At 41.8% G+C, this 24220-nt stretch overlaps 1 protein-coding gene and 1 long non-coding RNA gene across 5 annotated transcripts in view; both read right to left on the minus strand.

Annotated features, from left to right (window-relative positions):
- Positions 1-4993, minus strand: part of LOC115355421 (uncharacterized) — a 57800-nt gene extending 52807 nt beyond the window's left edge. For both annotated transcript variants that reach the window (XR_003927878.1, XR_003927879.1), the window contains exons 1-2: positions 4889-4993; positions 3754-3918 (exon numbers count right to left, since the gene is read on the minus strand). This is a non-coding gene — a long non-coding RNA (uncharacterized LOC115355421). The remainder of the gene's footprint in view (positions 1-3753; positions 3919-4888) is intronic.
- An 8706-nt stretch (positions 4994-13699) lies between these two features.
- The window catches only part of gramd4a (GRAM domain containing 4a), a 65766-nt gene continuing 55245 nt past the window's right edge, over positions 13700-24220 (minus strand). For all 3 annotated transcript variants that reach the window (XM_030045659.1, XM_030045658.1, XM_030045657.1), the window contains 5 exons: positions 23887-24031; positions 21404-21497; positions 20182-20272; positions 19903-19971; positions 13700-18833 (listed from right to left, as the gene is read on the minus strand). In XM_030045659.1, coding sequence (XP_029901519.1) covers positions 18723-18833; positions 19903-19971; positions 20182-20272; positions 21404-21497; positions 23887-24031 — 510 coding nt within the window. In that variant the 3' untranslated portion in view covers positions 13700-18722. The remainder of the gene's footprint in view (positions 18834-19902; positions 19972-20181; positions 20273-21403; positions 21498-23886; positions 24032-24220) is intronic.

The following is a 24220-nucleotide window of genomic DNA, read 5'->3' on the forward strand; positions in this document are numbered from 1 at the left end:
CTCAAACTGATGCCATCTAAAGAAAAATAAAGAACTGCTCTCTTGACAGTTAATTGGAGAAACAGCACATTTCAGTCGGGGAAGACACAAAAGGTGATGCACAAAAAAGGCTGATGTTACAGAGATGCATTTGTTTGCATGTTTACATCTAAAAGCTAAACTCGCCTGTCTAATATCCAGCTTTAGGAATGACTGAAGCTTTGGATATCTTCAGGATCGGATATTCTGCCCTTCAAGTTCGCCGAGACATCAAAACACCAGCTTGAAGTGAATTTGTGTCAGTGCGAAACAGGAGACAAGCTCGAACAGTCAGCGAGAAGACAAGAAGGACAACAGCAGAGATGTGAATCAGCGGCCGAGCGCCTTCATTCGTCAAACGGGGGGGTCATGACACTGTTCGCTTGTCTGCCGGAGAGAGGGGCAGCAGACTCCCTGAGCCGGAGTGATCAGTGGCTGCTTCAAGCGTTCCCTCCGTCATCTTAAACATCTGCCAATCAGTCACAACCCCCCACCCGCTCCTCAGACGCGCGCCAAACAAACATCATTAAAAACAGGCATCAGCTGCCCCCCATGCGACACCCACCATGCATGTCGGGTAAACAGCACAGCAGCTCATTAGCACCCAAAGTCATCAGACTTACACTGAGTATGTGTGTGTGTGTGTGTGTGTGTGTGTGAGAGAGAGTGGCTGTTAGTGTGTATGCGGTCCTATATCAGAGTGTGTTTATGTCTGTACTGAACGCATGAGTGCACACATGTATATGGCTCCAAGCAATAAAGAAACAGTTGATTCCACAATGAGCAAACTTCCTCTCAAATATTCATGAACGGCTTTCTGCCCTCAGTGTGGGGTCTCCCAGCGTCTGAGGTTAAGTGTTGCTCATGTAAACAGCTAAAATGTTTGCAACCAAAATGTGAGCAGAAGCTCCAGAAAGCAGCGGTGACTTGAAGACCGCACTCAGCAGGGAGCAGATCTCTGCCGGGCGGGTCTGGGGGCGTGTGGGTGGTGAACAGAAACTACTGGGCAGGCTGTGTGTCTGCATGAGAGCGGTGGAATGAAGGGGAGACAATATAAATATACCGAGTGTGTTATCACGCCAACCTCATCGATACGTTAAACGTCAAAAGGTATATCAGCAGCCGGCGGATATTATTGAATATTTCCAAACAACCACAATGCTGCGGTGTTTGTTTGAGTGAATACAAGCCACAGTTATTTTTCCTTGGCATGCAAATCTGGACACTTCCAAAAGACCAACAATGAAAATGCCAACAAAAGAATCTGCCAACTTACATTCTCCGGCACGTACGTTAACTTTTGAGCCTCTGACAGGAAGACACAATTGTAATTGCGTTTCAGTGTCGGGCAATAAGACACGATTGGTTTTCCAAACTGGAGAAGTTGCTGATCACTTGCGGCCCCTCGGTGAAGAGCAGTGAGGATTTTTGAAGGTTTTGAATCCCTGCAGCCCGGATCACACAGACATAACTGTGCACAAAAAACATTAGGCTGATTAGGCCTGGTAGTATCTGAGATTACCTGCAGACAGATACACACACACTGACAAATACACAACTAAATGCACGATCCCCTCCAGGCTGCCACCTTGCAGGGCTCAGTGGTCAGCAGTCACAATATTTCATGGATTGTGAAAAAACAAAAATGTCATGTACAAACATACATGGCCACACAGATGTACTGTATGTCTGGTCGAATACATTCAATTTAGAGGTAATATGTCTGTGAAAGAGACTAGGCTATTTAATGAATTAAGTCTTATTAAATTACAGCCATAATAACTGAAACTGTGAAAATGAAGGCCGTTGAGACTAAACTGACAAAAACTTTGGAATAACCACATAATTGTGCAGTGAGTCAGTCCACTGAGAAAATCATGAGCTTATTCCAAGTTTTTTTTTTTTTTTTTTTTTTTTTTTGCCAGCCTCTAAAGTTCCTCTTTTTAATTGACCCTCAGTTTTGATTATTGCAGCTTTAAGGGGGAATTCATATCTACAGTGATGATCTGGCAAAAAAAAAAAAAAAAAAAAAAAGCAATTGGCTTCTCGGTAGGACTGGCCCAAAAGTAAGAGGTAAAAACGCAAACTAAAACAGATAAATAAACGCAGAGGCAGGTTCACGACGTGCAGGGTGAGTACGGCGAGATGAAAACCGAGACAGAAATTGTCAGCTAAAAGCCAAACACAGCTTAACCTAATGGAAGTGCAGAGCCAGCAGAGCAAACAAAGGGAGCCTCATTAAAACTCATCGGGTCGCAGCAAGAATTTCAAAGAGCAGGCGTGCCATAAGTTGCGGAGACATTAGAGGCTGGTTATGTGAAACAGCAGCGTGTGGCCAGGTCATTTGATCCTGGATATGCTCAAACTAAGATTTACAGCTCTAACTGGGATTTTTCAAATCCTTTAAGCCACCATGGGGCTGTAGGTAGCAGCAGCAGAGGTAGCGGCAGAGGAGAGAGTTCACTCTGCCTCCTCGACTTTCACAGTCATCATTATACAGTAAACAGCTGGAGGCCTCAGGGAAGGTCGTGTGTGTATGTGCGTTCCTGGCTGTGTGTGTGTGTGTGCGAGCGAGTGGGTCCCAAGGGAAGGTTTTGGACCTAATTGGCACCGGCGTGTCAAATGTTCCCGTGAACCAAGCTGGCACTCCTGCACGTCAAAACTCCCCATTCCCAACAAAGGGGGCAAGAGCATGAATGCGAATAAGTCCCCCCCCGACCCCTGAGTGACTTTTAGCATCCCATCGCTGTAGGCAACCAGGAAGGGAGGCGGGAGGGGTGGAGGCATATAGAACCAGCTCGTCTAGAACGGACACACAAGCCATATTCACACTGCTGAGCGGCCGCAGACGTCTAATCGCCATCGATTCGACTGGATGTGACCATCTGGATGCTGCTTTTTGGGTGAACCACATTCATCTCAGAGTCCCACATCTTTCCATTAGCTGCAGCGCATATTGCCCATATGCGGATGTTCTCCTGTCCCGCAGCCGTCGCACATGGCTCACACGCAGGAGTGGATGATATCATCACATTCTGGAGCACCTTGCTGCATACATTTGCATATTAATGAGAATATAAGCAAAATCATTGTCTCCACAATCGCCCCTTAATGCTTTAAGATATGCATTACATTATTAGGTGAGGACAAGTATATTGACATAGACATATTTGCTAATTAATGTATTCATTTGCTTAATTGACTTCCTAATTAGCATAACTGGTTATCTTTCATTTATTATAGTGGGACATTAGGCAGCTCATGTTCCTCCTGTTTATATGGGCTCCACGTATTTCATACTAGGAATATTCCCTCTTTTATGGCACATAAAACCTTTTCGGGATGTTTTCCTTCTGCATTCATTCTCTCTTTGCCTCAGTAAGAACCACTGCTACTATTTTGCACACACCTACTATTACCATTGCCATTGCTATGACTGTTTTCTGCTACTTCAGCAGCAACCCAATTTCCCTTAAGCGCTCTTCCATGTTATTTATTATTTTAACTTAATTTAGCAGAGTTGTAGTATGTTTTCCAAAGCACTTTTAGGATGACATGTGCTGAAATGAAGGCTTTGTTGGAGCCTCTGTGGTACACCGTGGGGCTGATTTACCACCACCACCATTAGTCCTTGGATTCCCACCAGCCATTGATACCAAACCAAAGAAACGCTGTTCAGGTTTGAGAACACTTGAAAAACATTTGCAGCCTGCGAGCAAAAGTTTTGGTTCCTACCCTCAGTGCGGGTCCACCTCTCGGCTCAGCTCTGTTGTGATCATCACGGTGCAGGCGGAGGGTTCAGAGGGAGGTTAAACTGACTCCAGATCTGCATAAAAGACGCATCAGTCACAAAGTGATGACAGTGATGCCACTGTGTTGGAGCCGCTTTGGAAGAGGATCCTATTAGAGGGAAAATGAGTGTTTTGTTAGGTGCACTCTTGCTAAATATTTCAGTATTGTGATGCATCTCAGAATGAACGCCAGGTAGCCGTGTGTGTGTGTGCGTGCATTAGTGAGAGAGCGATGCAACGAGAGAGAAAAAATGAAAATTATATTCGGTGAGGAGAGCCAGACAACAGATTTTGTTGCAAATTGTTATATTCGTGTACTATTGTGCAGAGTTGAGTAACAAAGACAAATACTGACCTGTCAGGCAAAACTCCCGCCGATAAAAAACACATTTTAATAACTGAAATGTTTTGTTTTATTGGGTTATTTGTTTACAAGTCATCTCAAGTGAAGTAAACCTGCACTGCATGCAGAAAATATAGGAAAATTTAATTGCTTTTAATTGTGCACGTTGCATATAATTATTATTCGCATCCGTGAGGGCAGCACAAGTGGAGAGAGAGAGACGGGAGGTGTGTGTGTGTGTGAGTGTGTGTGTGTGTGTGTGTGTGTGTGTGGGTCGTTATGCCGAGTGCTGACAGCTGCTAGCGGGGAGAGCTATAGCCAGAATGGCCTGCTACCCTTCTGGGGAAGCATCATTTCAACATTTAACTAATGACTGATGACCGGGCAGCCAAATGCCTGTCCTCTCCTCTCCACTCCACCACACACACACACACACACACACACACACTGAGACAAAGAGGTCACCTCAACCCACCACAGCTAGCGAATGACCACATCACACACCCCGCAGTCCTGTGTGTTTTTGTGCAAATTGGTGTTACTATAAATGAGAGCCCGTTCCAGCTGTAGACATTAGAAGTTGATTTATTTATTTACTTATTTATTTGATTTTTTTTAGGTGCTAAAGGCTTGTTAGAGCCATACCATCCTACTGTGACTTTGCATCAACAGTCCTCATTGTATCGGTCATAAATGTACACAGAATATGCTTTAGTAGATGTCAAGGGTAACTTACCTCAGTTTTCTCCTCTTTCCAAAAGAAAAAAATATGAAAAACTCCGACAAACTTTTCATAAATTTGTAGGCCTGATTGACACTTTTTCACAGCGGCCATTTTGTGATGAACAGCAAGGTAAGCACAGGTGTGACTAATTTCATTAATTAAATTTCAGGTCTAACAGAACCAAATCATAACTGAGGTCATTAGTGACACCGGCGTCTGCCTGACTATTTCATGTCCAAGTGGCTGCTGTGAAAAAAAGGTCTCATCCAGCTAAAAATGTGATTTTCCTCCATTGTGATCACTTACAGTTTAGGTGTTAACCCTTTATCGGGCAAGTGACTATTTTTGGTAATTTCAAAAATTTTACATATCACGCCCATCCCCTGTCTCAGTTAGTTCAATAATCATTTGGTCTTCACCCAGCCAATCAGCAAAGATTGCTCTACATCCCAGGTCACATGATTGTGGCATTTGACCAATCTCATTGGCCTTGATTTTCTATAGGAAAATGAAATTTTTTTGAAATTTTTTATAAAAGTAATAAAGTCATGTCATGTTCACTAATAACAGTCTAGGTTTTTTTTTTTTTTTTTTTTTTTTTAATTTCAAAGTATTTCAATGAGTGCCCTATAAAGAGTTTTAATGTCAAATGTGTTTCATGTTTGAAGCTGGAGAAGGTTTTTGGTCCGCTTGTTTTGTATTGCTGTCTTTTTGTCTGTTATTGTAAATGAGGGAATGATTTTCAAGGCTTTTTTGTGGCTTGAATGATTGAATGAACTTGGTATTAACTCTCAAGTGTTTCGGTACAGCCAGCAAAGTCTGCAGGTCTTCATTTCTTTTCACTGATTAGCTCCTCCCCTCTGCATGGAGGTGAGGTGTTTAGCTGTATGCAAGGCTGAAAAAAAAAGCGCTCCCCCTGTGTGTGTCGTTTACCTGTAAGGAAAGCATTACTCGGTCTGTTTGGTTTAACTTAACTACATGCCAGTGAAGTATTCATGAGATGGAATTACCTGTGTGCAAAAATTTTCATGTTTCACGGAGCAGTTTTTCAGATTTTTTTTTATTATTATTACAAAAGTGAGCAAATTTGGGGGAAGTTTGTCTCAACTTCTGGGCTACCAAAGCATATTCTGTGCACAATATGCTCCCTTATCACACTGATATTTATGTTACATATTTATGAAACATTCACGTGACTGCTGATGAAGCTCAAATAGCACCGACATGCAGTTTGAATGCCACAAATGGAAACAAGCGGTAATTTTTGTCCACACTAAAAAAAAATTTTTCTTCTCTGAGTTGCAGCTCTTGTCACACTGCCAACATTTGTTCTAAGACACATTTTTTTTTTAAGTTTTTGCACATGCTCAGGGCCGACCCTAAACCCTATCCCCCCAATCCTCTCTCTACACCCAGTGTCTTGCTTTTTTTTTTTTTTTTTCCAAACTGTGCAGTAAGCTAAGAAAAGCTGGGTGCATAAGTGCTCTGTTAATAGAAGAGTAGTTTTCAGCTTTCTAGGACACGAGATGGCAAATGTCAGGTTTGGTGTCAGCCCGTCAAAATCAAAGAGACAGGGCTTCTTTTCAGATCCGCCATTCACACTCACTTAAGACATACAGAACACTTTCTGTCGGCGGATTTTTCTTTTGAGAATTTTTATTTTAACATTAGGCGTCAGGGTTGGAAATAAACCCAGGCTGTGGTTGGGGTTATGCATGCGCTGGTTAAGGTTTAGAGAATGGATGTAGTTCACGGCAAAAGGTCATCACTCTGAATTCACTAAAAATGTGTGTGTGTGTGTGTGTGTGTGGAATGATCTGTACAGTATGTGCACACTGACACACACTCAAACTTGGATGAGGAGACAGAGCTGAGCTGTCAAACCAGTGTCACCATTTTGTCACAGTGTACAAATTGCCAGGTTTGGCAATGTCGCTTTTGGGCAGACTAAAAATACACTGAATCCATCAAGCGAGCCAGCGGGGTAGACAGAAGCCTGCGAGTGACTCTGAGGTGTCATTTATGGGGTGTCTGTTCAAACTGCCTTCAACTCCAGTGATGAAAGTTGGTGACACTCCTTCACTCGTTCTCTCCCGAAATCGAGCGTTTAACTGTGAACAAAGCGAGAAAAGCCAGAGCCTCTGTGCATCACAGAGGGAAAACATTTGTATCCGCAAGTCAACGAGGATCAGTGAACGTCACGACTCCTGAAAAAGTTGATGAAAAGAAAAGTTCAGGTTCAAGTGCAGAAACGTGTTTTGACAGGCCTCCTGCAGACGGAGGGGAGATCTATCGAGGATGAAACGCGTCCCGTGCCTTTCTTGTGTCTGAACAGAAACTCGACGTATGAATTTTCCTTTCCCATTTGGCAGACGAACAACAGTCACTGATCTTTATGACTTTTGGATATTACTCAATTTTCAGCTTGTTCACAGTCTCCCTGACATTTGAGCGCCTCCTTTTCCTCCCGCAGTTCTCGGGTTGTTTTGCTCCCTAAAAAAGATACACAGCGGGTTTTTAATTTCACGATTCATGCACAGAATCAGTGTGGAAGGGTGAGAACAAATGGCATCCTTTGAGGTAAAAGTAATTAAAAAAAAAAAAAAGGCAGCCCAAGCCGAAAAGATGTATTTTTAACTCGGTGCGGTTTCAATACATTTCTCCATAATAAAAAAAAGAAATGGTACAAAAAAAAAAAAAAAAAAAAAAAAGCTTTGTCACATCAGTTGCCTTGACTTTTATATTCTATTCATCCATTTCCCTGCTGAAGAAAAGCTTTTGTACGGCGGACCAAGTTAGCCGAGAGTGGAAGTGCAGTTGCTTAATACTCTATTATTTACTGTTCTACTCAGAATAATCACACTTCAATCAAAATGTAAATACGCAGTTAGGAGCCCCTTTTAACAGCCGACCTACCTCAGCGCTGACTGACAGGAGGGCCTCCTCATTCACACACACACACACACACACACACACACACACACAGCTCGCAATGCAAAAATAGCAAATAGGAAACTCCACGTAGCAACGGGGAGAAAGACATTTGAATCTGTGAGCGCAAAAATTTGTTTGGATTTTGTTGTTTGACATTTCCCTTCTGTCTTTACTTCTATACTTTTCCACTTTCGCTTGTTAATGTCAGATTTTATAGTTACTTGTTTGATTTCAACGTTCCTGTTTCACTCTCTGTTTTTCTTGTGAGTTAAAGTTTTCTCTTTGTTCCTGAATGTTAATATTTACAGTTATTCGTGTTTTTTGTGGCGTGAATTTTCCAGTCACAACGGAAGTGATGTGATCCTGCTTGTCATTAGGATTTTAATCCCGCCTGTCGCTGTTTTTGCAGCTTTCTCTCTCTGTTTCTTGGTCATGTCTAGGTGGTAAATTTGACATTTCTGCTTTGTTTGACAGTCACAGTTGAAAGAGACAGGAAAGGCAGTGGAAAGGCGTTCGAACCCAGGACACTGTGATCAGGACTCCACCCTTAACAAGTGGTACTCGCTCCTATCTGGTGCGCCAGTGGGGGGGCCCTGGTAACCCTAGATTTGTGAAACTCTCACACATGTACACTTGATTCAGCATGGTCGTGCTTTACTGTGCCCTAACCTTAATCTATAATAACCCTAAATGGACAGCCAAGAGTCTCCAGGTTTTCATTCCCTTCAATTCATTACCTCACTTTCAAGCAGAAAGAAGGGACTAATCAAGTGGTGTAGTTTTGGAGCAAGATTAGCAAGAGTAGGGTTACCATCTAGACAGCACCCTGTCTCTTAAGCCAAATAAAAGATGAGCAACATGGAGGAAACGTGGTGATATCTCTGGTTGCAGATCCAAAATGGCGGTCCTATGTCACACTGTGAGAGAGGTTCAAAGATGGCCTTGAACAAAATTCTGACTCAATAATGGAGTTAAAATGAGCAAAACAAAATGTTTGGGATTCCAACAAAGAAGAAAACAGCTGGATCCACATTCTCTTCCTCCTCTACTAAGAATCTATGATTCAAACTTGATGTCGTACTCAAGTTTATTACATCCATGTTGCACAGTGTGGCTTGCAGTAAACATATAAGAGTGCTGAAATATCACAGTCTGTAGGTTAGGCCCTGTTCAGATCACATTTTTAAGACAGACTGTCCGCACTGTTATTTCCAAGTGATCAGACTGGATTTGTGTATCCAGACATCACCAGCCTATGTGCATGGGTTGCTGTGGTGACGACGTAGGCTGTCCTCCACACCACTTCACTAGTGGCAGCATGGATTCTGCTCAGCCGTGGTGATGCACCTCCGTCATTCTGGATTTAACATAGTCATTTTATCGCCTTGTGATTTGCAAAAATGACATTTTAGGCTCTTTTGCCGTTCAGACGTAATAAAATCAATCTGGATGTGCTAAAAAATAGACTTGGGCTGGCAGTTTGAACATGGCCTCTGTTTGTCTCTCGCTCTCTCCCAATCCACCTTAGCCTTGTTATTGTTGTCACCGGTGCCATGTTAGTTTAGCTCCTTTGTCTCCTCCTCATCTGCTCTTTGTCTTCAGTGTGTCTTCAGTGTTTTCCTCTCCAAAGTCTGTCCCTGCCTCCCTCTCAGCTGTGTCTTGTCTTCCTGGTTAGTTCCTTGTGTGTTTATACCTGCGGTCTTGCCTTTGTTCCCTGCTGGTTCGTTGTCATTTAAGTTTTTGACTTGACTGTTTCCAACCTGTTGTTTGTTCCTGGTTCCTGGTGCTCACCTCCTGAACTTTCCTCCAAGTAAAACCTTAAAACCTCAGCTTTGCCTCCAACTCTGCATATGGGTCGACTTGCCTGCTCTCCCTGTGATGCTTTCCACTCCCTTTTTCTTTCCTTTTTCATGCACAACCCCATCCATTAGCCCTCTTTCCTTGCACTCAGAGGTTGAAGAGAGAGGAAAAGTTTCACAGCTTGAGTCCGGTGTATATGGACTTGGTTTCAACTGTGGCACAAAGGAATATGTCATCCACTGCCACTTTCCCCCCATTCCCTGCATAGGATCTAGGCTAAAGCTTTAGAAAAGACTTAAGGCGGTTGACAAATGAACGAGAAAGTACAGCCTCGTGTGTCCACACCAAATAGGGGGCTCTCACTGCTATGAGAATTGCAAAGTTTCATCCATTACTGGAAAACTTGACACCTATTCCTAGAAAATGATCGATTGCACAAAATTAAAACAAAGTATCCAGTACTTTCTTAAAGACAGCATGGATATGAGGGGTAAGTGAACACTGACACGTTGGATTCTCTACATTTTAAAGACAGTGAATGAGGAGTAATGGCCTCAAAATGAATATGTAGCCTTTTGGAAATTACCTCGGATAGGAGAGCTGATATGAAAACTATGGATGTGCGGATGTGGACTTTGTGATTTAATTATAAGTCAGAGCTGACAATTACGCTTGAAGTAGGCTCAGAAAGTTGCTTCCTGAATTCACAGAGGTCAAAAGCTTTGGCTGAGCGCCACGGAAGTATTAGGCCTATAAATTGGGTGTCTGCACTTTTCAAAATGTCGTACAACGTGCCTCATTGGGCTGAACTTGCTATCAATCCTACCTGTGCTGTAACCTTTAATTCACCGTTGAATAATGTATAGTCGTAGGTTATGGCAGCCTCAGAATAAAGGAGCGCACAACAGTGGAAACCGTTCAAAGATGGTGTCACACATTCCCATGCACGCTTGACATGGAACCGGATTTTTACCTGGCAACACCTCAAGGGTCGCTTATTAACGAAATCCAAAGAAGCACCTGCGGGTTGACTGCACATGCCTTTAGGCCATGACATCTCGGGATTGCCTGCAGCTGACAACGGCTCGATGCAACATGCAAAAAATATCTGGTCAAAAAAAAAAAAAAGCAACAACATTGAAACCTTCTCACAACAATGGAGCGACATCAAAGGCTCATTCAAAGCCTGTGTTGTAGCTGAGTGTCTGTTCTGTCACCACCTGTTTGAACTGAAGCTCAGAGACCAAGTCTTCCAACGTAATCCTTGTCATAGCCCCATAGTCCCAACCCATCTGAAAATATCTTCCTGTAAAGTGACCCGCCCTACAAATGGGTTTTCCCTTGAGGATAAATAAAGCACCGTGAATATGAAAGTAATATCAGCCTAAGACTAAATGCACTTATTCTGGGCTGAGAATGCAGAAATCAGTTAGATTTCAATAGAATATTTCTCATAAGCCTAAACAGAGGCTACATGTATAGTTCAAGGTCTGCTGGGGAAAAAAAAAAACACCTGTCATTTGCCACCAATCAGCAGCAACTATTCTTATGAAGCACTAGTGAAATGTAAGAAACAGAAGATATGATGTGGATATCCCATTAATGTTACGTGATGATGACTTTTAACTAAAATGAACCAAATTTGAATCAAATTTCTAGCCAGCCAATCCAAAAAAACCTTACTAAAATGCATTTTAATATATATAGAAACTTATATACTGGGTGAAAAATAATGCACCTGGGCTACAAATACAGACACAGTTAATTAAACTTCTCAGTTAATGAAATAGTCAATGAAAGTGAGTGAAATACACCTAAAACAGGCCGGGGTCCAGCTTGGGTAGTGCCCCCTAGAGCGTGACACAGTGAAAACACACCTGCATTAATACATAACCAATGCCCCCTCCCTCTGAACCAAAACATTGTATATGTATAGCATGTACAGTGTGTAACCACTCCCTTCATCCTCCATGGAGAATAAACTACTTACATCCTGCTGAGCTGTCCTTGAGCAAGACACCCAGCTCCTACCAGCATCAGGGCTGTTTTTCTGCAGCTGACCCTGACCTCTCACCTCCCTGTGGGGGTGGGGGGGCCGGGTGGGGTATGGGCAAGCAAAAAGTGAATTTCCCTTCAGGGATCAGTGAAGTATCACCTTGAATTATTTCTGTTCATCTGGCTGAGTGACTTGCCTCGTCTCCAGGTTATTGCTGCTCTTCCATCCTGTTGAAGCAGGTCTTACAGTGACATCATGTGGCGGGAAGTGGGCACTGCACCGTGCTGGGAGAGGGCGAGCCTGCTGTGTGACCACCTTCAGCCCGAAAAGCAGCTGAACAAAAGCAGCATCTTTGACGCACTGGCTTACTTGGAGTTGAAGACCTGTAAAGATGCTTTTTGCCCTGCAGCCATGAAAAATCACCTTATTCATACCTATAATTTTTTTTTTTTTAGAGGGGGAATACAGCAACACACAGGAAGTGAGGTAAAATATGTTAGTTCCTCACTGAAGTTTGGTCCACATGCTTTCTGAGTGCTCTTTGAAATAACTGCCTATTTATTATGTTGAGAAAAGGGGGATTTATTACAATTTACCCACATTTTTACATTGCAACAAATTATTTTGCAAATCATGCTAGTAAAGATTTCACAACAAATAATAAAAATCCCTCGATTTTCAAATTTGAATTTTTGGTTCCAACACCTGCCTTTTATAATATTTTGCTTCTGTGGCAAACAAAGTCGTCTCCATTCATAAACCCTGGAACTGATATTTGGCTGTGTAAAGCAAACGTTTCCCTGGGGACTACTTTCTTTGGCAGAGGGAGTGTTTCACACCAGCCACTTTCAAGTCATCCAAACCCAACAGTGCTGCTGTTTTTAGGAAAACTAACATGGACGACTTTCTTACAGTGATCGATACTGGTGTGAAGAGAGTCTGAAAGTTAATTTTCATATCCAAGTGGAATGAATGGAAACCAGTGGCTGGATAAAAGGGAGGGAACATGATATTTAAGTTCTAAAACGCGACTGCTGGCTTCAGGAGAAGATTAGCTGGAATTATGAAGTTTATACATTTTGTAAATATTACGCTAAACATGCAAAATCACTGGAATGGTGCTTTAAGAAAGAGTGGTTACCGGATCTGACCTCTGACCCAACAAGATATGACGCTGATTTCTTGTTTACTAGATGAAATGTAACATGTCGGGAAAGTTTTATGTAAATGTTGTGTATGTCCTACAAAGGGTTATTTAGAAATTCAATGTCAGATTTTCTCCCTACTTTAAAAAAAAAAAAAATCCTCAGTTATTCTGTTGCCTGTATGACAGAAAGTGGAAGATGAACTTATCGTAATGGTTTTCTCCGCACAAAATGGACAAATTGTGTTCTGCAAAAGAAATATTGATGTATTTCAGCTCAAGTTTCTCCATTAGCGTGACAACAAAGACTATAGGCACTACATTATGTCTCTTGACAATGCCGATGACAGATGAATGCGTCATTTTTTAAAAAAATCTTTGGTGAGTCTCGCCTACATTTTTAACAGGAGTGACATCAATGAGTCTATCTTTGGGAGAACGTGCCTTTTGTTCATTCTAGGAAAAGGAATTACTTTAATATCTCACAGGGAAGACCTAAAAATTTCAGGATTAAAAAAAAAAAAAAAAAAAAAAAAAAAAAGACAGAGGCAAGAGCAAGGTACCTTAAATTCATTTACTTAAATTAAAAAATTGTACATCACATTATCTTTTACAATAGACAGGTTTCTCTTTTAAAAACTCAATGTTTTTTTGTTTTCTTCACTGTACATTTCAACATTTTGTATACAAATTCCTTTCGCCAAAAAAAAAGAAAAAAATGAAAATGAAAAGAAAAGAGAGTCATCTTACCCTTTATGACACAGATGACAATTAATCCAAACTCTGTGTAAAGACTGCGGTGTGTGTTACCTTGCAGTGAATTAATCGCTTCGGGCTTAGATTTAATAGTACCTAGGCATTATTCTGCTGATTGTACAAACTGTTAGGATTACTCTCAGTCCATTAAATAGTTCTTGTGAAATCAGGCAAATTTGGAATTGATTCAGTCTTTAAAATCCACTTCAGTCATTAAGAAGGATACAAGGCCAGTTTTTTTTTCTTTTTTTTTTTTTTTTAAGCCTAGTGGGAACTGAGTTGAGAATTACACAACGGACTCCTAACAGTTTGTACACTTGTGTTCTTTTGGAAAACCCAGCCCCCTTGGGTTGTCATCGTGAATACTTTAATTAACATTTACACACAGCTAGAAGAGCTAGTACGTATTTAATACAGAGAGCAAGAATCCAGGAACTTAACACCAGCTTTGAATGCGGGGACCTTGAAAGGACGACACCACTGTTTTTGACATATTCCCTGTCTTTTAACATGACAGCAGCTAAATCCTGACACCGCTCTGGATCGTTTGCTATTACTAAGATATACGGTACTCATTATGCAGCTTGCCATTTATAACAGTAGGCCATTTTGGTTGACACGTCCCTCCAAAGCACCTTGTAGTACTGTAAGTGCATTCATTTTTTAACATACAGCGGGTGGCCCGAGTGGGAATCAAACCCCCTTAAACACATTAACACTGAGCCTTGGACTGGCAACTTGTATGGTGTTTAGGTTGCCGTTTTATAACACAAATGCTAACTGTCAGTTTTCAGTGTCAGTGTCAGTGTCAGTGTACACTCGGCCTTTTGCAGCAACATCTATGCAAACATTCAGGGAGAAATCCAGCATAGAAGAGGGAGAGCTCCCTCCTTTCACCCATTAAAAGCTCCACTGTAGTTGCAGCTGCTCACATATGGTGAGTTTAACCAAAGAAAAACATAATTACACCTTAAAACAACAACAACAAAAATGGCACTGAAAACACAACGTAAGTCGCCAATCCCTGTCTGTAAACGGTGTTAATGTGTTTCAGGGTGGAAGTTTCCTTCCGTGCAGTACCAGCTGAGCCACGCTGCATCACTGACCTTGGCTTCCTCTGTGTCCGTACGTGAGGAGTTTCACTTCAAACTGAAATATCTTCCTTTGATAAAAGTGGCATCCGCTTTCAAAGAATGATTATCAGGACAAAATGAAACAAAATCACGGTTGTCTTTTCAAAGGAGGAAATCCCTTGGCTGACAAAATGATTACACTTTTCAAGACTGGGCTCTCCATATTTTTAAATATTACTGCAAGTACTGGGTAGTTTTGCAGGTAGATTTTTTTTCTCAATTTTCCTCCAAAAATGTGTATATGATCTCCTTAAAACTTTAAGTACCTCAAACACCTGAGAACTATCTGAAAATCGGCACTTTTAATGAAAATACCCTGTTCTGCCTGAACAAAGGATCTACAACTTTTCCTCAAAAACAGTATCATGTCGAAATAGATCAACTTTTCAGAGGACTACTTGTCAAAAACAGTGATGTCATCATTTCAGCCCACCATGACCATCTCTGCTCTATATGAAGCCTGTAAATGCGTACTGTGATGTTGGATATGACAACTTACATGCTGTATGTTGGTAGAAATACTGGTGTCAATGTCATTACTGTTTGCATTTGCTATTGGTTAAAGGTGAGCAGAGATAGTCAAGTGACCAGTGTGAGCCAATGAGAGTTGAGACATTTATTCCACAGTAGAAGGCAGCAGTCCAGTCTTCATAACCCCCAAAGTCAAAAGAGTTCAAACTAGATGCTCCGAGACGGGAAAAAAAATAATCCAACAAAATATCAAGGTTTTTTTCCAACTTTCTGTAAACATGAGCTTAGGCAGAATATGGCGGGCGGTGACAGAAAACAAAGATTTGGCAAAAGAAAAATATCCTAGACATTTACGTGATACATTCTGTGCTTTTTTTTCTTTTTTTTTGAGTGCAGCCTCAGTAGGGTCTCTCAGACCCCGTCGGCTGTTTTTTCAGAGTTAACAGATTACAAAAGGCTTCAGGTAAAAGCTTTAAGACTACATCAAGCCATCCGATCACACAGTGAGACAGCATTAATTACTTACCGATTTCAACCTGATCTATTATCCGACAGGTTTCCCGTTCATGGATCAAATCTATTCCTAACTAAAAATATAAATCCATGTCTGGGAAGGTAGCCTATTAACAACAGGCCCAGTCCTAGTCATAGAAACGAATCTCAAAGGAAACTCTCCACTGAGGAGCCTTTATTAGTCTTGGACTAACCATAATCTGTTTCTTAAAACCGGTCCATTGCATGACAATTTCATATCCGGTCTTGATTCTAATACTACAATAATGACAAGAGGTTTTACACAGACTTTAAGGGAAAACTTTGACATTTTAAATGCTCAAATGGCAAAGTATCCCTCTTTACAGTGTTGGAAGATTTACACGTTAGGAGACTAAAGCTTAAGCTGCTGAGCATGAATAGGAGTTGGGAGCATGGAATGGCTACTCTGTCTCTCATACTGAATCTAGAGAGCCTAAAACAGCCTAAAAATAAGACCTTAAGTCCCGTATCCTATTTTCATTCACCTCACGAAACACAGCAACGTGTCCCATGTAGTTTGGCATTATTTTTCTACATATCAAACCACTCTGCAAGAATAAAGACCAGCTTTGATTCATCTGAATGGTGTCTTATCGTAAAGTGACGTTGAAATATTCTCTTCATTCCAGACCGTGCACGATCAAGTTTTTGAATCCTTTCACAGACTTTGACTACATTTTGCTGATTCTGCCCGGTGCGCAGGAGCCAGTGAAAGAGCACTAAAATGTCAGAGTCTGCTCGTTCTGGCATTACAAGCAGGCATTAGCGAACAAACACACACATGCACACACACAAACACACACACAAAAAAGGACAAAAACCCCTCCAGTGACGGTCTGGCTCTTAACTCTCTCCTGCCTTGAATTCACAAAAACAACACATTTGGATCTGTTTTCCAAAAAGATAATGAGAAGATTTACAACTAATGTGACGTTTACCACTGGAACAGTAAACTATGTTGTGCAACTTGACCTAGCCTACAAAATCCACCACAGCTTATATAACCTCAAACTCCAATACCTGGACATACCTGACATTTAAGTTAAGTGGGATCACCAAAATGAGCTAGATAACCACAAGAAAAAAAAAAAAGAAAAAAGAAATTCTGGAGGTTTGGGATCATTTCTCTCGTCAAATTTGAATACTGGTTCTCCGAGATGTCTTTTAGTTATAGAAACCAACGATAATTCCTTTGCCGACAAAAAATGAAACGTTTACTTTATCATCACAGGCAAAATGTGGAGAGGGCGCCTCTCTGTTGCCCCTCTGAGATCAGGATTAGATGTAAAGGCCAAGGTGCTACGGCACTTCAATTTGCAGATGAAAACAGCCATTTAAGTGAAGGCCTTTGTGGACTGAATAAATGTCTGTTTCATTTTCAAGTCAAAGTACCTTGGCATCCTAATTAAGTTACCGTCCTTTTGACAGTTGCCTGGCTCACAGTAACATCCAGCCTGTGGCATTATTTCAATCCAGTGTTAACACCAAGACCTGATCAGTCTGTACCAGCATCTGGGATCAGCGTCAGGCCAAGCAGAAATACCACAGGGGTGAAAGCCTTAAAGGCATAACTGGTATTAAATTAAACTCTGTCCTGAAGCTTTCTCAAACACTGACCATGAATTCCAACTAAAGTAATGAGCATTCAAGGCCTGTTCGCTGCCATAAAATGTCAGGAATTCCAGTTAAAATAATAAAGTGCAGGGGAATATACCATGGAAGGGGATTTAAATATACAGACTATACAGATTGTGCCTTTAAGAGAGGACCTTGAGCATAGGAGGTTCTCTGCTGTGCCAAAACTTCGAAAAGCATCAAATCAGTCTGAGTTCTCTAAGTGTGCTCTAGTTTCTGACAGACTCAGCAGCTCCAGGACCAGTAAGCTCAGTTACTCATCCCATAGGTTGTTACAAAAAAGAGTTATAGAAATAAGATTTCAAAAGAAAGGCATTTTGAAAACATTTCACTACACACGTTTCACATACACGCACTTACAAACACCAAAGCGGATGCTGAACGTAGCATACATTTTCTGATTTGGAGATGAGACGAGACACCTAAAACCACCTGCTGCTGCTGAAACACGTATTTGCTTCTATAAAAAGAGAAAAAGGATCAAGAAGTTACACGGCAGCAATGTAAACTAACAGAAAGGCTCCATGTCAGTCAAACGGTGATTTGACCTGTTCACAGCTAATATACACATTAAAGAAAATGAAAGAGGAAAAAAAAAAAAAAAACATTCGCACATGTACACTCTCATAATTTCGTGGGGCAATGCCAAGAAGCACCAGTCAGCCTGTGAAACTGTGAAAAGATTTCAATGCAAATGTTTATTTTTGCTGTTATTTATCAAGTGAAACTTACGTAACTGGCTTACACGGATGTCTTGCAGCAAAGCCAACCGTTGCTCTTTTATGATTAACTCCTGATGGTATTTTTTAGAGTTACGCGGCCAGACTGTGCATTTCTTGACATCACCCCGCCCTCTCTTAAAATAGCGATCAGGCCACTAAACTGGAGTATAAAGAGAAACACAGAGCCACTTGACACACTTAAGATCTTAATCCCCGCCCCCAAACATCCACACATACACACACGCACACGAACCCACACTACAGTATATGTGCACCATAAACATATACATATCTGAAGAAACGAGTTAGTAAGGAAAGCAGTCAGCCAGTCAGTTGGTGGGTCAGGTGGGAGAGGAGAACCAGCCCCCTCACCGGCCATTTACGGACCGATAAAAACCGCAGCCACACTCATCCTGTCGCCCCTCCCTGTCTGAACCAAACAGTGAATGGATTTTGCGCATTATCCAACACCCAAAAGATTTCACCTGTGTGCTTTAACTAAATCCCCACTACCAACGTCGCTGACACACCCACATACCCCCTCCATCGTGGCTTAAATGCAAGGAATCCTCTTTTTAAAGTCGGACGATGACCGTCGGCGAGGAATCGCAAGAGAAGGAGGGGAGGCTCGGTGTGGTGTTTGAATCTATCATCCAGTCCGGTTGAAATTCAGGAGGCTCTCTGCCCAAGCCTGGGGCTCTGCTGGTGGGACGCAGGCTGCCTAGGCCTCTGGGTTGGCCGGAGGTTTGGTGGTGGTCATGATCTTCATGTACTGGGTGAAGATGGCCTCAAACGCCTCGTCTCTGTGGATCATGGCACCGAACACCAATGGCTGGAGGAGACAGATGCCCAGCAATTAGTGGAATGCACAAACAAGCTGGAGTTTTTAATGAGTCCGATATGAATTAATCATGCAATAAAAAGGCTTCTGAACTTTTTCAGCTGAAGAGGAGTAGAGCTTAGACAAATACCAGATTTTTGAGGCCGATACTGATATTCATACCTGGGGTAAAACACTTCCAATAACATGTTGGCCAGTATTTAACACATATTTGTAACAAGGAGCCCTCAACTTTGGTAATCCAGCAGTTGTAATAGAGATATGTATTAAAAGCTTGATATTTTTCTGTAGTACAAAAAACTTCTTAACTTCTTAACACAATCCTTACCACCATCTGCTCAGCTGTGATTTGCTGCTCTGCCAATTCACTTCTACAAAGTAGGGTGCAAAAAAGGGCTGCTGGATAATGATAACACTGTTTTGAATAATCTCAAGTGCTTTGTACTGCAATATGTACAGTCTTTTTTTGCATGTCAGCCAACACATACACCGAAACTGATATACAGTATAACTGAGATAAGCTAATATCTATCTATCTTTAATATCGATATGAAGAACAGTTGCCTCGGTCTTCCCCTTTTATTGTTCAACAATTAGTAAATACCACTGTCCCAAGGTTCCTGTCCTCCTAACTGCCATAGATTCACTCTGTTTGACCAAATTAGTATCAGGTGTTGCATATCCGGGAAGAATCTCAACTTTAGCAAAAAACAACAACAAAATTTTCTATTCCAACAGTGCCCAACCGCTTACAGTCACTAAAAAGGAGGAATTTAGGTCAGAAAAATAAACAAACATTGATGAGAGGTTACATGATTTCAGAAATCTCAGGTCCTCAAAATTCAACCATTTATCTCTTTGCTGTCCTTTGGATCTACCAACATGTGAAGTTCCCTAGTTCAGTTTTAAATGCATGACATAATTAATGTGAACCATTTTACCCACAATTTGAAATATGTTGCCATATTAAGCAATTTATGCATCAGGCCTTTTGTCTTGTTTGAACCTAAATGGAACAATACCACTTCACTAGCTTAGACTGTGTCTTCCCATACTGTACCTTCTGTGTGGAGGGAGTGGCTATGGAGATGCCCATCCCACTTCCTGGTAACACTGACAGCACCTTGTACTGGGGAGGAGGGAACAAAACAGAGGAGGGTTAATGTTAAACACTATATGAACTATACTGTCAAACAAAGCAATCAGCATATATGTGACTTCATGCCCAAAGCTTAATGAATATGTTAAGTAATTATAACAGTATTCATTAAAAAAAAAAAAAAAAAAAAAAAGGCTTGGGGAGGTTTGTGAAGTCAGAAGTTTAGATTAGGAGAAATACCTTCTGTATGTCAGTAATGTCCACCAGCTTGATGACTTTATTCTTCTTGGAGGAGCTGGATCTGGAGCTGGAGCTCTCAAAGCAGAGGTAACTGACAGAGGGGAAGAGAGAGAGAGAGAAGAAAATACTTTATTGGCTTGATCAAACATGGTGATAACAATATTTCTGACAGCATGTGAAGGCACCGTCTGCTTGCTACTGTAGTGACAGCTGGTCGTCTGCAGAGCATGTGAGGAAAATCTAGGACAGTGTTTCCCAAAGTGGGAGCGCCATCTCAACAACGGGGGGGGACATCAGTAATATAACTATAAACAAAGTAAAAATCAAGCGGGACAAAGCTGCTGAGTCACTTTTGCACCCGAGAGGCGTTGCTACAAATCTGACACTGTTAAAAACGCTAGCCATTACAAGTACTAACCAGTGATGAACAGGTTAGTGACAGGCTTGTCTGCTAAATGCAAAGTAGACAAGAAATCTCTGACTTTGACTGTTTGGACACAAGTACAGTTACAAAGAACACAGTTTACAAGAAAACGTGGGTGAAGATATTTTTAACATATGACATCACTTTGCCATTTATCGTTATAGCTCTGATTACTGCAAACACTTTAGACTTTAGATCTGTAGATCCATTAGATATGACTGGAGATCATTCATATATTATGTAATGCATTCAATGGGAATGGGGTGGGGGGCTTGAACATATTCCAAATCATCAGGAGGGATGACAGCAAAGGTTTGAGAACCAACAATCTTGGAGAAAATGGTGCAAATATTAGACATTTGGGCCCCAAAGTGCCATTGTTTGACTTCAGAACAGTTGGACTATGATGTTAAGAGTAATTTTACAGCAAATTTTGTGTCATTTATTTCCACTGTCAAGAAACATCCTCCTTATTTGGCAGTTACGTGCACAAAGAGGTAGAGGAATTTACAGACTAGAGATTCTTGGGAGGAAGATGTCTGCCTTATTTCTCTCTGCTGACTGATTCACTGACACAGAGGAGCAGAGAGAGAAAGCAAGAGAGATGTTGCATGACTCCCAGTCAAGGGCCTTTTCAATCGCCACAAGCCACAGTCCCATCAGGCTAAGTTACACACTGTTCCTCCTCACTGCTCCACCTCCTGGAGTGAAGTATACTTCCTCTCTTTGCTCTCACCCTGTAAGAGATTTAAGAAAAAAAAATCAAGATGGCCTACTGAGAGAAGATGTCCCACTTACTTCTCTGTGACGTAGAGCACTCCGTTCCTGATGTAGTCGGTGGGCATCTTCCTGTCCCTGTTGATCAGGCAGCACCTCCAGCCGTTCTCACACACTGAGCACACAGCACACAACAGTGTTTTGAATAATAATAGTACAAAAAATTCATAATACATGCAGTTGCAACATATTCAGTACTGAATCTGGTGACAGATGATATGTGAGCTCCCTGGTTTCAAACCACTGCAAGAGAAACTGAAGCTGAAAATCTTGCCTCCTTGGCAAAACTGCCCTTTCCAGAAAATAATAAACCTGATGAATGATGAATGATCCTGACTGATTTCATTTATCAAATCCATTTCGCTTTTTCTCTTTAAATTTAAAAAGGGAAATTCCACCCTAAAACACATTAACACTTAAAAAAAAAAACAGGAACTGGTGACTGGTGTCTCTATCAATCAATCAATCAATCAATCTTTATTTGTAGAGCACTTTTCATACATGACATGTAGCACAAAGTGCTTTACATGTTAAAAACACCCCCCGCCCCCCTCCCCACCCCAACCTCTAAACCCCCACCCCACAATTCTCTCTTACATACACACACAGATACACACACACACACACACACACACACACACACACACACACACGCACACACACACTCGCACACACACAGACACACAGACACACACACACACACACACACACACACACACACACACACACACACACACACACACACACACACACACACACACACACACAAACACACACACACACACACACACATAATGTTTGTTTGGCTGAGTACAGAGGAACCAGGTCAGGAAGCGCTGCCATCTGCGCTGGGGGCTGCCCACGGCCCAGGCCAGGACGCCACAGCTCAGGGGCCCACCAAGCCACAGGTAGGCAGAGGACCCATGGCACTGCAGCGGGGCACCGCCACAGAGCCACAGAGCCCCCATCCACCCCAGCCGGTGCGCCCCACGAGAAGAGACATCCCAGCCCCAGCCGAGAACAGCCCCCAGCGCAGAGGGCCCCCACTGAGGAAACACTGGATATATGGGATAAAAGTATGAAAACATATAAAATAAGAATATAAAAAAGTATATAGAGAAATAAAAACATATAAAGTAAAAATATATAAGAACATCAATAAAAGCTAAAATAAGCATGTATAAACATATAAGAACATTTAGGTAAGAGCCAAAACAAAAGGTATAGGGTATAAAAAGAACATTAAATAAAAGTCAGGTTAAAAGAAAGAGCATATTAAGAGTATGGGTTAAAAGCCAAATTAAAGAGGTGGGTCTTGAGCCTATTTTTAAAAATATCCACGTTCTCTGCGGCCCTCAGGTCCTCCGGCAGGCTGTTCCACAATCGGGGGCCATAAAACTGGAAAGATGCCTCACCGTGTGTTCGTGTTTTAACTCTGGGAATACATAACAGGCCGGTGTCAGAGGACCTGAGGGTCCGCGAGGGTTCATAAGGTAAAAGCAATTCAGAAAGATAAGAAGGCCCAAGACCCCTAAGACATTTAAAAATTATTAAAAGAACCTTAAAATCGATCCTGAAACATACAGGGAGCCAATGCAGTGATTCTAATCTAGTGCTGTTTTAGGGTGTAATTTTATTTTTTCATTGGTAAACATGCTAGACATGATGCACATAAAGAGCAATTGGGGAAAAAATGTGCTCTCCATCTGCTCTGATAGATTTGTCCCTGTGTGTTTGTTTAAAATCGCTGCAGCTCGCTGAGAGTCTACAAAGAAGCTTTTGCTCTTTTATTTTTAAGCGATGACTTTGAAACATGACAACTTCTGTTTTAGTTAACTGACATTTTTCCCCTGATCAAACGCCATTAAAGCTGTGACACTGAATGTGCCACTAAATCATGATGTCAGTGGATTTACTTTTGGCTGGTTAGCCACGGAATAATAAAAATACAACATCAAACAAAAATGCGTCACCAGAACTGCTAATCCAAGTGATTAAATGGTGTTAATGCGCTTACAGCTAGAATGTTCCTTTAACACTAATTCATCCAGTCCAAGTCAACTGAGTATGCACACTCTATTCCAGCTTGCACCTTACTTCATATTTACACCACACACCCAGTCACACCTGTGTGATTCACAGTACAAACACTAACTGACTGTGAGCAAATGAGCAAATCCCCCTGAGCATCTGAGGTTCAGTGTTTGCTTAAAGCCAAAACAGAGCTTTTCTTACTCTCTTACTCTTTCCAGATATTCTCAGTTCAGTCAATTCGAATTGACCTAAAGAAAAATGACACTCTAAAAGCAGAGAGACCTGGTGCCGACAGAGCGGAGGTATTGTTATTTGACGTGAAGAAGAATATCTAGCTCTGTAGGGATCCTATGAATTACGCTAAAGGAAATGCAACTCAATATGAGGGACGTATCTCAAATATTTCACACACTCAGCACAAATTAAAACAGGGATCATTTTTTTCTTTATGTTGCAGTGAGTACCCTCACCAGCCAGAGGGCGCTCTGACTCTGCAAGGTTGAAGACCTCATGGAAGGCGCCCTTCTTGGTGCTGTGGGAGCGTCCGGTCTCCTCCTCTCTGCTCACCCCACACGGGACGGTCGCTAGGCTGCTGCGAGAAACCACCGGCTGAACCTGGATAGCAACAAAGAGGAGGAAGGACGAAGGAGGAGGAGGAGGAGGAGGAGGGAAGGAGAGGAATGCAGGAAAGGAGGTTGAAGAGAAGGAATAAAGACAGGATGACGAGGGAGACGGCAGCAAAGGAGATCGTCATGAGGGAGATGAAAAGGACACGTGGGAGTGGAGGAGGATAGGAGGGGACAA

Source organism: Myripristis murdjan, chromosome 23 (assembly GCF_902150065.1).
Source record: "Myripristis murdjan chromosome 23, fMyrMur1.1, whole genome shotgun sequence".
Classification (NCBI taxonomy): domain Eukaryota; kingdom Metazoa; phylum Chordata; class Actinopteri; order Holocentriformes; family Holocentridae; genus Myripristis; species Myripristis murdjan.